The 18190-nt window shown below is 46.8% G+C and overlaps 4 protein-coding genes across 4 annotated transcripts; 3 read left to right on the top strand and 1 right to left on the bottom strand.

Annotated features, from left to right (window-relative positions):
* Positions 1-314: 314 nt before the first annotated feature.
* On the bottom strand, positions 315-3894 carry DEU56DRAFT_920390 (uncharacterized protein; the record flags this gene model as incomplete). The annotated part of the gene is made up of 13 exons (XM_041358437.1): positions 315-414; positions 469-649; positions 697-1349; positions 1399-1537; positions 1585-1761; positions 1808-1903; positions 1963-2201; positions 2250-2398; positions 2449-2614; positions 2671-2864; positions 2926-3285; positions 3335-3541; positions 3595-3894. The coding sequence occupies 13 exons, from the start codon at positions 3892-3894 to the stop codon at positions 315-317; spliced, it is 2961 nt and encodes a 986-aa protein (XP_041200666.1).
* A 123-nt stretch (positions 3895-4017) lies between these two features.
* Positions 4018-5764, top strand: DEU56DRAFT_762469 (uncharacterized protein; the record flags this gene model as incomplete). The annotated part of the gene is made up of 8 exons (XM_041350701.1): positions 4018-4085; positions 4210-4439; positions 4488-4521; positions 4781-4875; positions 4960-5091; positions 5131-5271; positions 5520-5583; positions 5638-5764. The coding sequence occupies 8 exons, from the start codon at positions 4018-4020 to the stop codon at positions 5762-5764; spliced, it is 891 nt and encodes a 296-aa protein (XP_041200665.1).
* Positions 5765-6105: 341 nt separating this feature from the next.
* Positions 6106-9518, top strand: DEU56DRAFT_762468 (uncharacterized protein; the record flags this gene model as incomplete). Its single annotated transcript, XM_041350700.1, has 10 exons — positions 6106-6185; positions 6245-6301; positions 6364-6465; positions 6517-6567; positions 6616-6687; positions 6746-6992; positions 7356-7592; positions 7685-8046; positions 8091-8326; positions 8377-9518. The coding sequence occupies 10 exons, from the start codon at positions 6106-6108 to the stop codon at positions 9516-9518; spliced, it is 2586 nt and encodes an 861-aa protein (XP_041200664.1).
* Positions 9519-11550: 2032 nt separating this feature from the next.
* DEU56DRAFT_721357 (uncharacterized protein) lies at positions 11551-13318 on the top strand (the record flags this gene model as incomplete). Its single annotated transcript, XM_041347697.1, has 4 exons — positions 11551-12048; positions 12103-12393; positions 12443-12736; positions 12878-13318. Coding segments are annotated over 4 exons (1524 nt in total), but the record flags the coding sequence as incomplete, so codon positions are not given.
* Between the last annotated feature and the right edge of the window lie 4872 nt (positions 13319-18190).

Raw genomic sequence — 18190 nt, 5'->3', positions numbered from 1 at the left:
TGAATCCGCCGACACCAGTAGCCGTGGTATTGATATATTACTCACTGGTAGTGTAGTGTAAATGTGATACAATAGTTGCTCACTGCCATAGCTCCCAGTGATATATGAATCTATTACACCTGCAGCTCCCTCTAGTTCCCTGCTCCAAGCGCTATTAGCTGATTCATCTGAGATCTATGGTATGTGACTTGAGATCCATCATAGATGGTCTCGTTTTTGGCATTCTGCGATCTGTGATCTCCGCCCTTACCATTCTCCAGCGTTGCTTCTTTCCCCGCGTTAATATTAAGAACAATCACGCGATATATGTATATTTATAACTGCAAGGGAGCGTCAATAGTAGGTGTATCTACCTCTCCGCTCTCTGGAATCAGGACACCACCAGAGACAAGGGTAGGCACATCACTCCACAGCCTTTGAAACTTGGCTATCAGCAGCACACGCAGTGCAGACTGGCGACACGCGTACGCTGACAGTCCCTCTTGTGCAGGTGCTGAGTTGAGCGTTCGGAGAGTTATGCGCTCCTTCCACCAGGACCCTTGCCATCTCAAAAACACCAGCACTCGTCTCATCTCTTCTAGCAATAACTCCACCTCCTCCGACCACCGGTGTGCGCGGGCACGAGCCTTGCACCATTCCAAGCGGACACCTATCAAAATGTCAGATAAATGTGAGTAAAACATACCATACACTTACAATCCTGTATGCGTTCATTTTCTGTACAGCTGTTATCAGCACGGGAGTCTAACCAAATCCAGGAGATGGTTCCTCTCCCTTGCTGCTCCATGTCACCCATAGGCTTAACATCGGAGTCAAGAAGTGGGCGCATGGTGAGCTCCCAACCGCACTTCTCCAGACGGTGGCCAAGAGACAGCAGGGCACTGCGCGCACGTCTGTACTTCAATACACTGGCGTGCTTCCTCGATTCCACGGCATCAATGATTTTCTTGGCGCGAGTGGAACCCGCTTGACCACGGACATTTTTATCCTTGTACTTGTACATGTGGGATCGAAGCCGGAGGTGGGAACGAACTTCGTTCAGGGCATCGAGGGCCTGCGCGTAGCGTAGCTCCCACTCGTGGCCAGCGAGCGTCAGGTCTACGGGGGTGCCAGCTGGAAGTTGCGAAGGGAGCCACAGGTTGAAGTCTTCAGGTTTGAGTTCCTGTGGCCTCCCACTAGCCTCTGATGATCGATGCCGGAGTTGACAGACAACCGGCATGTATAGCTCCTGGATGCGGGCCCAGGCATCAAGCCGTCGTTGGAGGGAGGCGATTTGAGTTTGTGTTATGGCCTTCTGATTGTCGGTGTCGTGGAGGGACACATTGGCAAGACTGGATCTTAAGCGTGCCCTGTAGAACTGTCAGTATGGCGTAGTGTAACAATGAATACAAAACTTACTGTTGATCCTCGAGATCCATGCCCGATGTAATCAATCCGCTTGGAGAGACATCGGTGTGAAGTGAGACATTGATTCCAGCTTGAAGGTCTTGAGCTTCAAGCTCAGTGAGTTGTAGTCGTACGGATGCCTGTGTAACCGCTACCATTTATTAGAACAACCACTGCAAAAACACCAGGATCACTTACGGTTAAACCGGCTTTCAAAGGGGTTCGGAGAGGAGTTATCCTCCTCCCAGGATTCCACCTCTGCCTTCCACTGCGCGATAAGAGCCGGCTGAATAGTCTTCTCCAGTTCCGAGAGGGCTTCGGAGTGCTCCTTCGTCCACTTTACAGCTTCAATCATCTTCTTATGCAATGTCCGCCCTAAGTCTATGTCAGAATTTGAGACTGAAAGAAAGAAACCGCTCACCTAATGCTGTAATTTTTTTCCAGTTCCAATCACCGAAGTGATCGTCAAGAGTGTCCCGGCGTGCTCCCGGTCCCATTTCCTTGGTACTTGATGCCACTCGGTTTATATTGGACCAGCCCCGTTCAGGGGCTTCGCCGTCTGTTCGGCCCACGTACCTCGACCAGTTGAAAGAGAAATTGGTGCGACACTTATCGATGTGGGCCTGGATGTGGAACTTCGGCACAAAAAATGTATGAGGGAAGATTCGCGGGGGGGAGAAAGTCGTTCCGGCATCGTTTCCATTCGAGTCCAGAGTCTCTTGTGCCACTGGCAGGCGATGTCGTAGGATATGTTGATCATGGACATCGCGAGGATGAAGAGCGCAGAACACATGATATAGTCCATATTAATGTACCTGAGTAACATCAGCCTTAAAACATTCCAAATGCAATATAATACATACCGTTCACCCTTCTGCAGGTCTCCAACTCCGTTTGGGAGCTTCATATCGTGCCTTGCGCAGTCGATCGTCCCAACTCCTGTTGCAGCAAGCCCACGGGAGGACTTGGTATCCGCCATGTTAACTGCATTGTGGCTTACACACGTGCTTCGCTACAGAAAAAGTCTAAGTTGAGAATTATCATTGAAAACATGTTACTTACCTCTTGCTTGTCGGAAGCACGATCTGCAAGGTAAGATTTGTATGAGTCTTCGTGCACAAAATACGCCCATCCAGCATTAAGGCTAGGGTCAGCAGTGTCAGAAGACACCGCCTTGCGCTTCAATCTAAAGTTCGCATCGATTGCAACAAACAGCGCATATTTCCATCTGCTCAGATAACGTGTGAGCTCAGCAAAATCAGGGAAAGACGACCAACATCTTACCTGGTAAATAGAGGCTCCTTCTCCCAGTCTAGTGGAAGATTCTTCCCGGGCTGTGGGCACGCGGGGCAGAGAACAGCTAACTCTCCTTCGGCAGTAGCATTGACACCAGCGGGGTCGTGTCCCCTTCCTCCGCGGGAAAGTTGCTTGAGGTTACGCCATTGGCGTACCATCCGCATGAAAGCGGAATAACGATCCTAGAATATATCATCATCAGACAGTTGCAGGAATAAATTAAAATACTCACCCTGATGCTACTAACCCTGAATTGTCGGTGCGCCTTGCGAGCGACTGGTAGAACTCGTAAGCAGATACCTTGCTTTCAAAGGATAGAATATGAAAATGCTGCAGAACCGTAAAGGTTGCTGCAGTTCGAGGCTCTGAGACTGTGGCTGGATACCACCGCATACGTAACAATTGTTTATACCGAATCTGAGCCGAAGCGCAGCCACAAAAGTCCAGGGCGATTTCATGAATACCATCGAGCGCGATGACCACAAAATCATCACCGGCAGCGGGAGAAGGTTTGTAGCACCTTTCTCCTGGGTTATGGCCTAGTTGTACCCGAACCCCGAGCTGTTTGAGTGTGATACGCTGAAAAAAAGTCCCATTCCATATCTGACAAGGATCAGTCATACGTTGATGCCAAAATAAGTATGAAACACACCTCAATCCTATGCAAAGGATGAAGAACGTGGTTTTGAAGTGTACATTCACGGCAGAATATTTGAATGCCATGGCAGTCACAGCATCGGAATTGAGGCGATACTGCACCACATGAGCAAGTGACACCTTCAGTCCCGCGTCCATTGAGGCGCAGCATTTCGTCCAGGAAGATTTGACGTTGTCCAATCCAGGCGAGCAAAGGTCTGTCCTTAAGTCCAATAAGTTAGCATGCCCAAACGAATATCAAATGAGAACACCCACTGCCGCAGTCTCTTTGCGCTTCTCCGTGGAACAAATATCAACAATGTCGTCTGTAAGTGTTTCGTCCTCAAATTGACAGTCGCTGGGATGCTCAACGCGGTCATCTATCCAAAATATGTTGTCGTTTGATGAATTTTCGGGGGGAATTCCAGCAACATAGTGTGTTTGCAGCCGTGTGCTCCCTTCAGCGGTAATCTCTGCTGCACGAAGTCGTAAAAGATGAGGTTCGGGGTTGATAGAGACGGGGACAAAAACCTCCCGTTCAAGTGCAGGCCTCTTGGGGGGGCGACCACGGGGCATTGTGCACTGTGGTTAATCTGTCAGCTCAGTCGGGTAGTCAGAGGATCCTCCATTTGTAATTGGAGGATCCCGCCAGTATATAATAATGGACAAATTTGTCCCTCCTCACCCACCTCGTGAATCATGGTAACACCATTGAATGATAATGCATCCCACCGGCAACCGTTGAATACTTTTGCGCCCCCGTCGAAGTGAGCCCATTGATAGTGATATCTTGCCACATACCGACATTCAAAACAGACCACAATCCGCCCCCACATGTGTCTCTTCGGAAATTCGTTCATACATAATGCGATATAATCGAACCCCAACCAGAGGGCCGATTTTCACGCCTGTGCAGAAGGACTGGTTGAAAGATCATATACCACAGTATATGCAGTGGCCTCCTACCTCAGATGAGACGATCACATTCGTACAGACCATGCTTATTGATTTCGACCACATGTGGCCTCTTCACCAGAAGTTGTGGCCCGGGTCGAATGTTCACATTTTGCTAACCGACAGCATGCATGCCAAATTACGGCGAGATGCTGATTCTTCGAGGGGTAAGTCAGCTGTGCACGTAATATGCACTATGACTGACCTTGATGCAGAATATCAAGGGCCACATGCTGTGGACAACGCGACGTAATCTGCGTCGCGAGAAGAATCGAACGGGAATTGAGCCGCGGAAATGGTTCTGGTACTGGGGTGTCGGGCAAGCTTAGAAGATTGGTGGATAGTACTAGAGAATCCACTTACCTGCTAGACCATACATGAGAGCTTGAGCGCGATCGATCAGTGATTGATGATCCCCGATTCCGATGTTGATGGAAGCTGTGATGGATTTGCCAAGATTAGTCAGCTGGTGCCACGTGGATTATTACTAATATCTGGCACTTTGCAGTGATCCGCCATTTCCCAAATCCAAGGAAGTCATCCCATCCTCCATTTCTTGGACGTCCGACCCCGCCGGCCTATGGAGTATAAATTCAGAACGTGGTGAGTGATACATTATCTATCTATTCAAGGTACTCACTTAACTCACTCCCATGACTCAGAAACTGCCTTCCTCCAGTCGGACAGATACCATGGTATCTGTCCGACTGGACGGTCTCATCAATCTTCTCCAGTGTCTTTCCCTCGACGATCAAAAGACACTATCTCAGGCCTTAGACATTGGCACGGACACGGGCACCGATGGTGATACATCCAATGGTGAATCCGTTGATTCTTTTATTTTCATTACTCATGTAGCTTCGGCAATGTTACAGATAACTCAACCGCAAATGGGCCTGGCCCTGCCGCTGTCCGCACCGAAGGCTTGGCTGCTCTTCCCGCTTGGCTCTGATGACCCCCCTGCTACAAAAACCTTGACAGTCCCAGGGAAGCTGCCCAGTTGCTCGTTCTCCTGGCGCAGCTGCGCCCATAGTGCTGGCCAAACCAATCCGACTTCTGCCCCGCAACTGCACAGCTGCTGGCTTCTCCCACTGTGGTTGTTCCCTGCAGGGCATGTCACGTCTAGGGCCGATTACCGAGGAAAACGACTCCTCTGATGACGAATATGAGGCGCTGCACTGCTGCACTTAGCGAATGATTCCACATTGATTCATTAACCTTACCGCATACCTACTTCAATGTCCCAGTTGATGCAACCCCACCGCTCTATTATGTGACTCGAGGTCGCTACATCGGCATCTTTTCAGGCTGGTGAGCTGGATTTTCCGAATTTCTCATGTCTAGTAGCTCATTTCTTCGTTGTAGGGATGCAACCGGTCCCAAAGTGCTCGGTGTCTCTCGAGCCATCTACCACAAGGTGGATTCCATCGAGCAAGGGATAAACATCGTGAAGGGTGCAATTGATCGCGGTGATGCTTCGCAGGCCTTGTAGCACATGATTATTTAGTGAATTTTGTGTATGTCCATAGCTGTCGCAAAATGAACGGTTTTTCTTGAATGTCGGTGTGCTTCATCTGATCAAAACATATTGCAAACAAGTATTACATTAATGAGAGCATACAAGCGCCATGCCTATCAAGAACATTAAACTTAAGATATAAACCCTACACTGTAGGCATGATATTCGTAGAGTTCAATTTTGAAGGATGGTAAGAGAATGGTAGGATAAATTCGCATAAAAATCCAAATTAATCTCCTACGTGAAGCCATTCAAAACTCCTACGCATATATTGAGTGCCTCAACTGGCTTACTTTCAACCCACTTTTATGCACATGGCACGACCACGTCTACACAACACTACAGAAGAAAAGGCAGAAGCTGCACGCACTTATAAACGAGCTTACTATGCACGGTACTTCACTCACTTTATTGTTATTTCTCTTAATGATGGTGGACCCACTGATACTACAGTCACCGCGATAAGCTATGTGCGCAAAAAAAGGAGATATACAAGGGGAAGGAAGATAGGTAAGATACATACCAGCCACTTGAATATCTGAACATCTGACTCGAGGTCACCTAAGTTCTAGGCTGTGTGATAGGCCTGTCACTGTAGGAAGGCCACGCTCACACCATACAGCTGAGGAGAAAATTGAAGCTGCACGCCGATCCCGGAAAGCCTATTATGCTCGGTATGTCATTGAAATATCAATGTCTCAAACCATTGAACATTCTATACCTAGTAACCGTGAGGAGATCCGTATCAAATATCAAAACAAATCAAATTCAAAGGTGTACGTTTCTCGCACAACTATAATATTGTCACTTACCTGATCGCCCAGCTTGGACAATACCAGTAGCCTCAAACCGGCGCGCTCAGTACGAGATGCACACAACAAACGCAAAAACAAATGGTATGTTATTTCATTTCGGTAGTAGTTCATACGGCTAAATGATCTCGATCAAGGGCAGGCAATGCGATGACATCGATGCCAGCCTGCAGGTCCTTATTGGGTCATCGTCAAGCACAGCATTGGTTGAGGGCCTTTGTGAGCTCTTCATAGCAAACCCGGATAAGCCAGATTCGTTGGACGTCCTGCGGTCTGCTCACAATGGGTTGGAAGACCTCCTTATGCGTGCGCAAACTGTAGAAAACGATGTTCTTGAGGAATGTGGGACAGGGCAGGACCTCAGTCGGGCACATAGTTCTGTGTCTCATGTGCGCAGGGTTCTGGCTGACTTAGAAGACGTGTTTAGTCATGCCATGTTAGGTGTAGACTCCTTAGTTGAAGCGCATGAACAGCATAGACTACATCATCAACTTACCCAACACAATGTTATTCCTTAGTAGCCCAAAATACAACTAGGTAGTATAGAACTTGATTCAACACCTTTTGAAATCAGAGCACTCGGTGACAATCGGAAAATTCCGAGCTTGGAAAACTGTATTGGCATTACGCATTAACCTTGGCATCAAACAGTGACAACGCGTACGGAACCAAAAAAAAAAGGTATGTTATGACGAAATGGATTTAATTAATTATAGTCATATGTGATGGCATGCTAAATGTAACACGAATAGATGGCGCCGCGTACATGGCTGACGCAGGAGGAACTGGCCTTCATCGCAACTTTTGAGGATGATTACCTCGAATGCCAAAAGAAGGGGAACTATACCACTTTTTGGCAACCCTTCTTCGAACAATGGGAGGAACGATGGCCCGCGAGGGCTTCCTTGTTTCCAGGTATTCCTATGGATCAAGTTCTCACCGCGGCTCAATTAGAGGAGAACGAAAAATTCAAAGCCGCACTTCAGAAGGTCTATTTCTTATTTTTCATGCATGGTATTGGGGACTTACATTGCATCCAGCGCCTGACGGTCAAATTCCGTAATGATTATGGTAATTCAAGCCTGGCCGCAAAGCGGCTGCAGCGGGCAATTCGGCTGTCCACAAACTTCTCAGCAATATCGTTAAGGGACCCACAGCTGGTCGGAAACGTCCTCTCAAGGAAAGCGAAGTCTACGCTAAAAAGTATTATACTACTCGAGTCCAGGCCAGCGTTAAAGATGAGCTAAAAGCCATCAAAGAACAACCTGACGTCCCCGATCCCAAGAAGACGAACCTTCGGGTGATCCGAAAGCATGTTGACCGCTGCTGGGAGAATGAGTCCGTTGAGGTGAAAGAGGAAATCTCTCAACTTACGAGAGAGATGAGGGAAGCAGCGCGCGAGGCGGCGAAGGGGAGGAAATCATCTGAGGTGACCAATGATCTGTAAGTGTTATCTTCATGCCTGTTCCTTTGCTGATTGAAGACAGAATTATACCGAGACTTACAGAAATTCTCTCAACTTTCTTCGGAGAGCTTCATGAGGCCACAGGATGGACATTCAGCGTCCTCCTCGGTGGCCCTGACCCATCAAATGGGGGTGCGATTGATGTCAGCAGCTTACATGTAGGGTCAACAAAACTCGGTAATCGATTTAACCACGCGTTTTCAAAGTTTAACGATAATGTTATGCTGCCCTACTACGAGTTTGTGTCTCATGTTTTCCGTATGTATCCAACTATTTTTTTTTTCAAACATTTCACTGATAATATATAGCTGAAGCTAGGACTTCAAATAAAACACCCGCTCCAGACGATATGCTTACAAACGATGATCCTCCAATGCCTATGCCTGTAGCGCCTGATACATTACATGGTTCAAACCCCACATCCCAAGAGGCAGACTTGGCACCTATCTTGGCACCTATCTTCCCTCCCACGCACTTAGCGCAAGAAGAGGTAGTTCCTGCGCCACCTGAAGAGCACTTCTACGAGAATTTCTTCCAACACCTGCCCCCCGCTCCTCAAGACAATGAGATCGACCAAGAGCTGGATAGGCCCATCATCCCCATGCCAGAGGGCTATGTACCCTTCTGTCCACCACCGCTAGCGCCACTCACTTTGGACCCTATGTCTTCCCCCACCGCATTTCTTAATCTGGATTCAAATCTCGAGAGTTTTGACGATGCCCTCAAATCCATGCAGTCCCAGAACACCACCACGGGATTGGTCTGTTCTCCTCCCCGCCTTCGTTATCAGTTCGACAATTTCATTAGATTCTCGTCACCTAGTACCACGTCGGTCATCACACCTCGCACCACGTCGGTCGGTACACCTAGTACTAGTACCACATCGGTTGGTACCACAGCAGTCACCACACCTCGCACCATGTCGGTTGGTGCCACGTCGGTCATCACACCTCAAACCACATCGGCCACGTCGGTCATCACACCTCGCACCATGTCAGTCGGTACACCTAGTACCACATCAGTTGGTACCATGCCAGTCATCACACCTCGCACCACATCAGTTGGTACAACGTCGGTCATCACACCTCACACCATGTTGGTTGTTACGCCTCAAACCACGTCGGTCATCACACCTCGCACCACGGTGGTTGACATGCCTACCATCACCCATTCACCTGTGGTCAGGTCTTCCACCACACCCGCCATCACACCCTCTCCAGCTGCACCCACAACTACCATACCCATCACCACATCCTCAGTAGCTGCACCCACGACTCCTGTGACACTGGGAACAAGGCCTTCGCAGCTTATTTCTGGGGTGGGACTTGATGCTCAAAACCCCAGCAACGTTGTAGATGAACGTCCGGCAAAGCGCCAGAAACGGGCTCAATGCACACGTGCAGGAGAGACAGATCCGCTACAGGCTGTCTCCTCCGGCCGAGGGAAATGACAAAGATTCCAGTCCACTCGAGCTGCTGCCGCCAATGCGATTGGTTAATTATTAGTTGAACACATCTATAAATAATGTACTTGAAATTTAATTGTCTTGAGCTTAACAGTATCATGGTGGCGCGAGCACCAGTCTCTGACTCACATCAAAAGAAATTTTGATAGAACAGCCCTCCGGGCACTTACATAAACAAGGCAAATTCTGATCTGCGCATGAGACAAGTGTCACTGAGTGTAAATGGCGACCGAGGATTGAAAATATGTAAAATAATCATTTAGAGAGGTCTCATACGACATGGCCGGTAGGCTCAGACAGACACTAAAACTAAGAGTACAGAAAGGTCCTCCTCTAAACCGGACTTGATCAGCGTGTTTGGCATAGAGCGGCTTAGGTTTGCAGTCTCAGCTCAGACTGCAAACCTCACTGGTTGGACAAAGTAAAAATGCTGTGTGGGTGTTGAGTTAGTTTGATATATTCACTGAAAATTGAAATGTACGCAATGGTACAGTAGTGAGCCTGCAATTCACTGTGCGACAGAGGTGCAGAGGCATTTGGAAGGTGTGAGAGGGCGGTGGATGGCGCAATAGCCTAGGCTGGTGGTGAGTGAGAGAGTGGAGGCCGTGGGTGGCTTGGCAACATTACTGGAGGGTGGCAGTACTAGAAGATGCAAAACGGCAGGGTCCAGGCCGTCAGAGTCCTGCCAGTAAGTAACACTGAAAAGCAAATAATACCTGGTCAGAACACTCGAAAGTCAATATATTTACTCACCGAACAGAAAGAGCCAAGAGTCCGAATGAAGATATTGATCTGAGAGCTGGACGGTTAGAGCAGGTAAAAATTTGGAAGATTCATTGAGTGTCGACTGCACCGTGTTTTGGGTACGATTGTAATGCAAGGGAACTCTCCAAGCCACCCGCAAACTGCCGAAGAACTGTACATTAAGTCAGCTGACACAGAAAGAACAAGGAATAACCAACCGCTGAAAATATCAGTACAGCAGGCACAACATAAAAAAATAAGATTTCAATGCGATAAGCATTTTTTTGAAGCAATTTAGTAGGTTGGGCTTTGGCTCGTTTGATCTTGTTTTCAGCTTGGTCCAAATCGCTTTTGATCATGTTTGATAAACTGATTAAAACGTCGGAACAGTACGAAACTTCAACAAGACCAAATACGGGAGAAGCCGTTACACTGCGTTGACAACCGGAGCAAGGTTAAAAGTTGGCAGCGCCGGCCCCTAGTATTTGTAATGCAAGGGAGCTGCCGAAGAACTGTACATACCTCTGCGTGGGTAAATGTGCTAAATAAAACCATGCATAAAAATATATTGGCTAAATAAGGTCGGCTGACACAGAAAGAAGCAAGGAATAACCAACCGCAGAAAATATTGTCAGCTGACAAATATAAAGAATCAAGGAACAACCGAAATAATGGAGGAACAATCAAAAAGAACCCAGAGAACCAGGAACAGGCTGGATGAAAGCATCTTTTTCGGATTCACCAGTGATACAACAGTGATACATCAGCCTGCTACTGCCTGTAAGTACAACAATTAATGTATTACATTTTTGCTACCACTGTAAGCCAGGTAATGTATTAATATCACAGTATAGCCTGTCTCTGCCTCTTCGGCTCGAAATCTGAGTAGGCTGGCCAACATTTCATTTTCCCTCATCATACAATCTGCCAGTGCTTTCTGTGCCTGATAAACATCGCGCTTCGCTCTTACAAGGTTCATGATAAGATTGGCTTCTGAGTTAGTTGGATCCTGTCTCGACTGTTGAAAAGTAAGGTGCTTAAAATTTAAGAAACTTCGATTGACCTCACCATGGAATTGACAGCATTTAAAACTTCATATAGGTCAAAAATTCCGGGCGCCGGCCCTTCGCAAAGATGTGGGTCGAGTATATTTTCATTTGTTGTACCTGATGCGCTAGCTGACAACGATCGCAGATTGATGTTCATGATAGAGTGTAAGAGAGTTGGTAGCGGAAAATGCCGACATCTCAGCAACGCAACTTGCCTCATGCCTCACTGTCCATCGTGCGGAAAACTCCTCAGGGACCATACATCTGTTGCTCGTCATATGAGCCAGCCCCGGTCTGGCTGCAACACCTGGCTGGATGATCTTATCAGGCTCAATACCATCATCCCGCCCGCTAAAGATCATCCCATGGACTCATTAGACGACAATGAACCTATCCCTTCGCATGAACCAGGAGTCGGAGAGGAGGCGAATCCACACGCACGCGATTTTTACGGTGAAGAAGAGGATATTGTACTGGGAGAGCATGATGAAATACAGGACCAGGGCAAAGAAGCAGCAGTAGACTACTTTCCCGATCCACCACTTGCCTATCAGGATGGGTACACGTTCTTGGACCTGTTTGACGCTGATGAAAATAGCGTATATCGCAAGACCAACCTTTATTTTCCATTTAGCAGTCGGAGAGACTGGCAGGTTGCCGCATGGCTACTGCGTTCAGGGCTGAGCATGGGGAAGATTGATTCTTTCCTATCGCTCGACATGGTCAGTGCCCGAACTTCAAACTCACTGCTCTCCATTGACTGTAGGCCATTTTAGATCAAAGATTTGCCCTTCTCATTCCGCTCGGCCAAAGAACTGCGAGGTCGAGTGGAGATGCTGCCCAGCGGTCCACGTTGGATGTCCCAAATAATTCCTACGTCTCATCCTACAAAGTCACCCGTGGTTCTCTATTGGCGTGACCCTCTAGAGTGTATCGCGACCCTCTTCAACCACCCCTTGTTTCATAATCGTATGGACTTCACACCTCGCAAGGTGTATACCACGGCGGAGAAGCAGTGTCGTGTCTATACCGAATGGATGACGGGAAGTGGTGCTTGGAACATGCAGGTGCGTAAGACGTCGATTTTCAATGTCTCCGGCTCACGTATTCTTAAAGTCAGCAATACCAAGTGGCGCGACCCTCCTCGGTACTATCCTATCTTCCGACAAAACGAATATCACCGCATTGACAGGCGATCGTGTAGCTCATCCGCTTCTTATTAGCCTGGCCAATATACATATGAACATGCGACTTAAATCTTCTTCGAGCTCTTTCGTCCTCACCGCCCTACTACCGGTCCTGAAGTTCATTCATAAGAAGAAGCGGATGAAGGGTGTATTGGAGGATCGCCTCATACACCAGTGTTTAGACATAGTTCTAGACCCATTGAAGCAGGCTGCTCGAAAGGGCGTCATGTTATCTGACCCCGCTGGGAAGAGTCGTTACTGCTTCACTGCACTTGCAAGTTATATCGCTGACACTCCGGAAGCCATGATGCTGGCGACTGTTGGTGGAAAGACGTCACCAGTGACCATGGCGATGTACAAACAGTTCGGGGATGACTTCCAGCATGAACCCCGCACGAAATCAACGACTCTTGCACAGCTTGCCGTTGTCCACTCACACGCTGATCCCCTTGACCTCGAGGCTTTCTTCCGTGAAGCGCAGAAGTTCCGTCTGAATGGTGTCGCTGAACCATTCTATCGGGACTGGATACTAGCAGAACCCTCCCATTTCTTCACACCAGAATCCCTACACCACCTTCATAAGCAGTTTTTCGACCACGATGCACAATGGCTCATCTGTGCTGTTGGAGAATCTGAGATCAATTTCCGATTTTCTATCTTACAGCCCATCACTGGTTATCGGCACTTTCCTGGAGGCATCTCGAAGCTTAAACAAGTCACAGGTCACTGCCAACGAGACATCCAGCGATATATCATTGCAGTATGCGCAGACGCAGCACCTCCCCATATCATCATCGCATTACGTTGTCATGCATGGTATGCAGTCCATACCATGACATGTGTGCTATACAAAAGATAAGGAAGGTATAATGAACTGTACTCTACCATATCACCAAGTGATTCTATCATTTTTCATTGATTCATCAGTCTGTTTTTCTGAAGCCTCGTTTCTCGTGTTTCATTTCTCGTATTATACACGGGGATTTCTATGTATTTCTATTTTGTTCTGTGACCTTCCATTTCTTTCTATTTTTCTTGGCTTATTCATCAGACTTTCTCACTAGCTGACTGATCATGTTTGTAATCAGGTCATGTGACTGGGAAATAAGGTGATTTGTAAGGATTCAACCTGACTCATCGTGTTTTGTCACTGATTCGTCATGGTTTGTAAGACTTGCAACTGTATTTATAATCTTCTTAGTAAACAGGATGACTCAGCTCACCAAAAGGCTTGGTTTGTAAGCACAACCTTACCAATCCATGAGATGACTCATGCCTTTGATTTATCATGCTTTGTAAGATACATGTATTATTAGTAAAACAAGCTGACTCAGCACACCAAATGGTAGGATTTGTAAGCACATTCTTACCAATCCATGTGATGAATCATGCTTAGTAATCTGGCCTCCAAAAAGGTATAAAAGGAGCCCATTTTACACCCATGCAAATAGAGCTTCCCACTTTACACATAAGTGCAGGCCATTGGTGCCTTGAAGACATTGAAACTTCCCACTTTAAACCTATCCCACTATTTGGAGAGTGAGATTAAGGCAAGACATAGTCAAAGTGCCGGTGAAGTACGATTTAAGTTAAACTTCCACTCTAAACCTATCCCACTATTTGAGAGTGAGATTAAGGCAAGACATAGTGAGGGTGCAAGTATCATTTCAACAAAGTAACCGCTAGTTATACAATTAACTAGGTTGCTCGCTATTACTATTTTATTGAGCTAAGCTCCACGTATACGTAACGAACACCTCTCTCTTTTACGGCTAGAGAGACACGAAACAGGAGAACACGACAAAGTTGAAACAGACTTTCATAGGTTGAAACACGACCTACTAGGGTGAAACATACCTATCATATTTCTATCCACGACAAATCCACAGTTGCATTTCTATATAGTTTCTTCAAACAAATAGAGGTAACTTGTTTACTCTTTGACCACCCACGAACGACACGTTATCAACCGAGAAGTAACAAAAATCCGTTGACCGTGGACTTGAGGAGCTGGCAACTTTTAGTCTTATGAAAGTGTAGTTGTGATTGTCACTGCATTTTTACACGCTTCTATATAAGACCCTCAAGTAACAAGACATCACTGGAGCCCAACCGCGAGGGTGGCTTTATTTGTTTGGCTTTGCAAAAGAAACTACCGTATTGTCAAGACTTCGAGCAAAATTGATAAAACATCGGATTTTCTTCGAAGCACCAAATCGTTTACTATCATTCATATTGTATAGGTTTTCAACATGACGACGCTCTCCGTGTTGACAATGCCTAACCCGGGTACCAAAGCGGCACCGGCAAAATTCAAAGGGAGCTATTCAGAAGTTAAAGGATTTCTGAAACATTTCGAAAAGTTATGTGACTATCATAATGTAGTCTCTGACTCTGATAAGTGTGAATCTGTCACACAGTTTATGTCACGCCATGTCACAGAATTCGTCGAAGGATTATTGAGCTTCAGGACTCCAGATTGGAGCAAGCTCAAGGCGGACATTTTGAAGTATTATGATGCAGACCTGGACACTAAACGATATAGGAGAAAGGATCTGATTTCTTATGTGAAAATCATGCGCGATAAGCGAATCTCTAGTCTTACGGCTTGGAAGAAGTACGTAAGGGGATTTATCCGCATCGGAGGCTGGCTCCAGCAAGCTAGCAAAATTACAAGCGAAGAATATGCCAGTTACTTCTGGGAGGGAATCAATAAAAAACTCCGGACTAAAATCGAGTCCAGACTTATGGCAAGCGAGCCAGACAGAGATTTAACGCTAGCCTTCCCAGTTGACAAAGTTGCGATCACTGCAGAGAAGCTTTTACATCGAGACAGGTTCGATGCAGATTTACTAGTGTCTGATATCGATTCAGACACAGACAATGAAAAATTGAGTGAGGAATCTTCGGACGAAGACTCAGACACGGAATCAAGCGAATCCGAACAGGAGTTTTTTCGTAAGAGTTCCAAAACTCAAGGAAAGCATACAAAGAAGAAAGAGACTAAGAAAGTAAAGTCTAAAGAAATTAAGAAAGATAAAAGTTCCTATCAAGATCAGAAAGGTATTAATCCTAAGGAAAATAATTCCTTGGAACCTTTAGATGAGATAGAGGGACTTATCAAGCAAATGAGCTCAATCTCACTTGAGGACCCAGACTATGCGTTGCTATACTACAGAGCAACTAGGATGGACCCTACGATTAAAGACTTAGTAGCTGCTCCAGCTAAAAAGCGAGACAACTTTGTCTATTCACAAAACCGGACAACTGCTAGGAACAATGCGACTACAGATGGCAGAACTAGTTCGACCCGAGGGGACTATCAATACCGAGGCAATCCAGGTTCTAGGTTTTATTCTACCCCTGACACACCATTCCAAGAGCGAAAATGCTATGGATGCGGAGAGACAGGGCACAGCATGACCAACTGTCCACAGCTGACAAAGCTTGTGACAGACGGTAAGCTCACCAGAACTGAGAGAGGCAAAGTAGCTAGGCCCGATGGGAGAATAATTAGGAGAATGCCAGAGGAGTCTATTGTCGAGGCGTTCAACAGAGAGAACAAAATGCCTACATCTAACTTCATCAAAATTGATGATCAAAGTCAACAAAATGCACCGTCAGCGCTAAGCGTGAAACGTATGAAATCTACCGCGTATATCGAAGAATGTGACACCGAGTCACAGACGGAGACTGACGAGAGTGAAATGGGAAGGAACACTTACCTCCAAGAGACTAGTGAAGACTCTGAGGATGAGTACCGTGTCTATCCAGTTGAAAGGACTACGCGAAACTCTACTCAAGGAAGAAAAGAGCGCTATGAGAAGGTGTTTCCACCCAAGCAAGGACAGACGCTAAGGAAGGATGAAAACAAGGGAAAGGAAAGCGTACCTAAGAAGACGCCAACTAGGAACCCCATCCAACCTAAAGCTAAGAGCGCTGAACCCACTCCAGTCCCAAAGTATCAACAAGCCCAGCCTATCGTAAAGGAACGAGTCAAAAGTATTGACAAGGACTGGGATAGCGATGACATCATCATGGATGACGTCGAAGAAATGAAAAAGAACGACAAAGTGAAGGAAAACACTTATAAACCGAACTTGAACCCTGATCGGCGAGGTGCGACACGTCAATGTGTCTCGGATATATCGGCTAAAGTAAAGCCAGAGCGAATTCTTGAGACGGTTCTTAAGACACCAATCCGATTGGAGGTAGGAGAACTCCTCGGAACTTCCCGAGAACTTAGTGGTATTCTGGCTAACGCGATTAAGCCAAAGCCATTAGGAAACGATTCGAAAATTGAAGCACACTCCGTGTGGACAAAGACACGTGGTTTATTAATCAAAATAGCCATGCAATGTGATGGCCAGGCCATCAACGCGATTATTGACACCGGTTCACAATTAAATATTGTGAATAAACATATTTGGAAAACCATTATCAACAGACCTATCGACATCGCGAAGTCTATATCTATGAATGACGCGAACGGCGGCGAAGGCAAACTACGCGGACTTGTACAAAACGTGCCACTAAACTGTGGAGGTGTTAGTACACAAGCGAATTTATTTGTTGGAGACCACGTGCCGTTCAGTTTATTATTAGGCCGACCATGGCAGCGTGGTAATTATGTGTCTATTGATGAGAGGAAAGATGGCACATGGTTGCTATTTAAAGATCCGCTAAATTTGGAGGTCAGGTACGAGTTACTGTGTACACCTGATGGAAATGACCCAAATTGGGATTTTGAACTGGCTACATGGATCGGAAACTTGCGAGAATCTAGCATGTTCTATGAGATCATTGAAGAATCACCGGATTTAGACGAAATTAAAATTAGTAATCCATCCCCGGGAAATTTCAATCATATTACTCAGGAAATTGAAAATGTGCTCCAAGCCGAGCATTTGATGCGTCAGAGATTTCTAAGTAACCCTCTGACTTACTCAGACCAATTGAAAATAAATGAAATTCAAAACTCTATAAAAAACGGGCCAGAAATGACTTTACGGCCAATGCCAATCGGCCTCGTGCCTGGGAAAATCAGCGCGAGGCATCCATCATCCATCATTACATCAAACATTAGTCATCACAGCGCACCCACGCAAGTTCGGATTATGCCGGACGACACGTTCAATCAAACTCGCGCTGAATTGGCCGACTTCCTATTCCAGAACCCCGGAAATTTCTGGTTCACTACCACTATTCTAAACGATGCCTTAACGCTTTCGTTCCAGTCATCCCCCTGATCGTCCCTTATCGATCCCACCGAGTCCGTTCCTCCCTCTCCATCCTACTCACCTGTATGGCGGGGTGGGTCTGTCAGTCCTGACAACCCTATTGTAGCGCCGGCAACTGGCTACATCCCTGTTGGCAACCCCAACCCTGGCGCCAACTCTGAGGACTCTGGGCTAGACGCCTTTCTGTCTGAGCCGTCTCTAAGGGACGCATTCTCTAACGGCACTCTATCTATGGGCGACTCAACTAGGGAGGAGGATGAGCTGGAAGATAGTAGCATTGGAGGAGGGAGGACTAGTGAGTTTTCCGCCTCTTTCTCTGCCACCTTTACTCAGACTTCACGCATTCCAATATAGACGCCCTGGGTGGGACTTTGACTCTCCCACCATGCCTATCATTCAGAGGCTTGCACTGGGACCTTGACTCATCCCACCATGCC

The sequence above is a fragment of the Suillus clintonianus genome, assembly GCF_016758775.1.
Source record: "Suillus clintonianus strain FC179 chromosome Unknown DEU56scaffold_232, whole genome shotgun sequence".
NCBI classification, from domain to species: Eukaryota; Fungi; Basidiomycota; class Agaricomycetes; order Boletales; family Suillaceae; genus Suillus; species Suillus clintonianus.
This window is presented reverse-complemented; position numbering and strand designations above follow the sequence as displayed.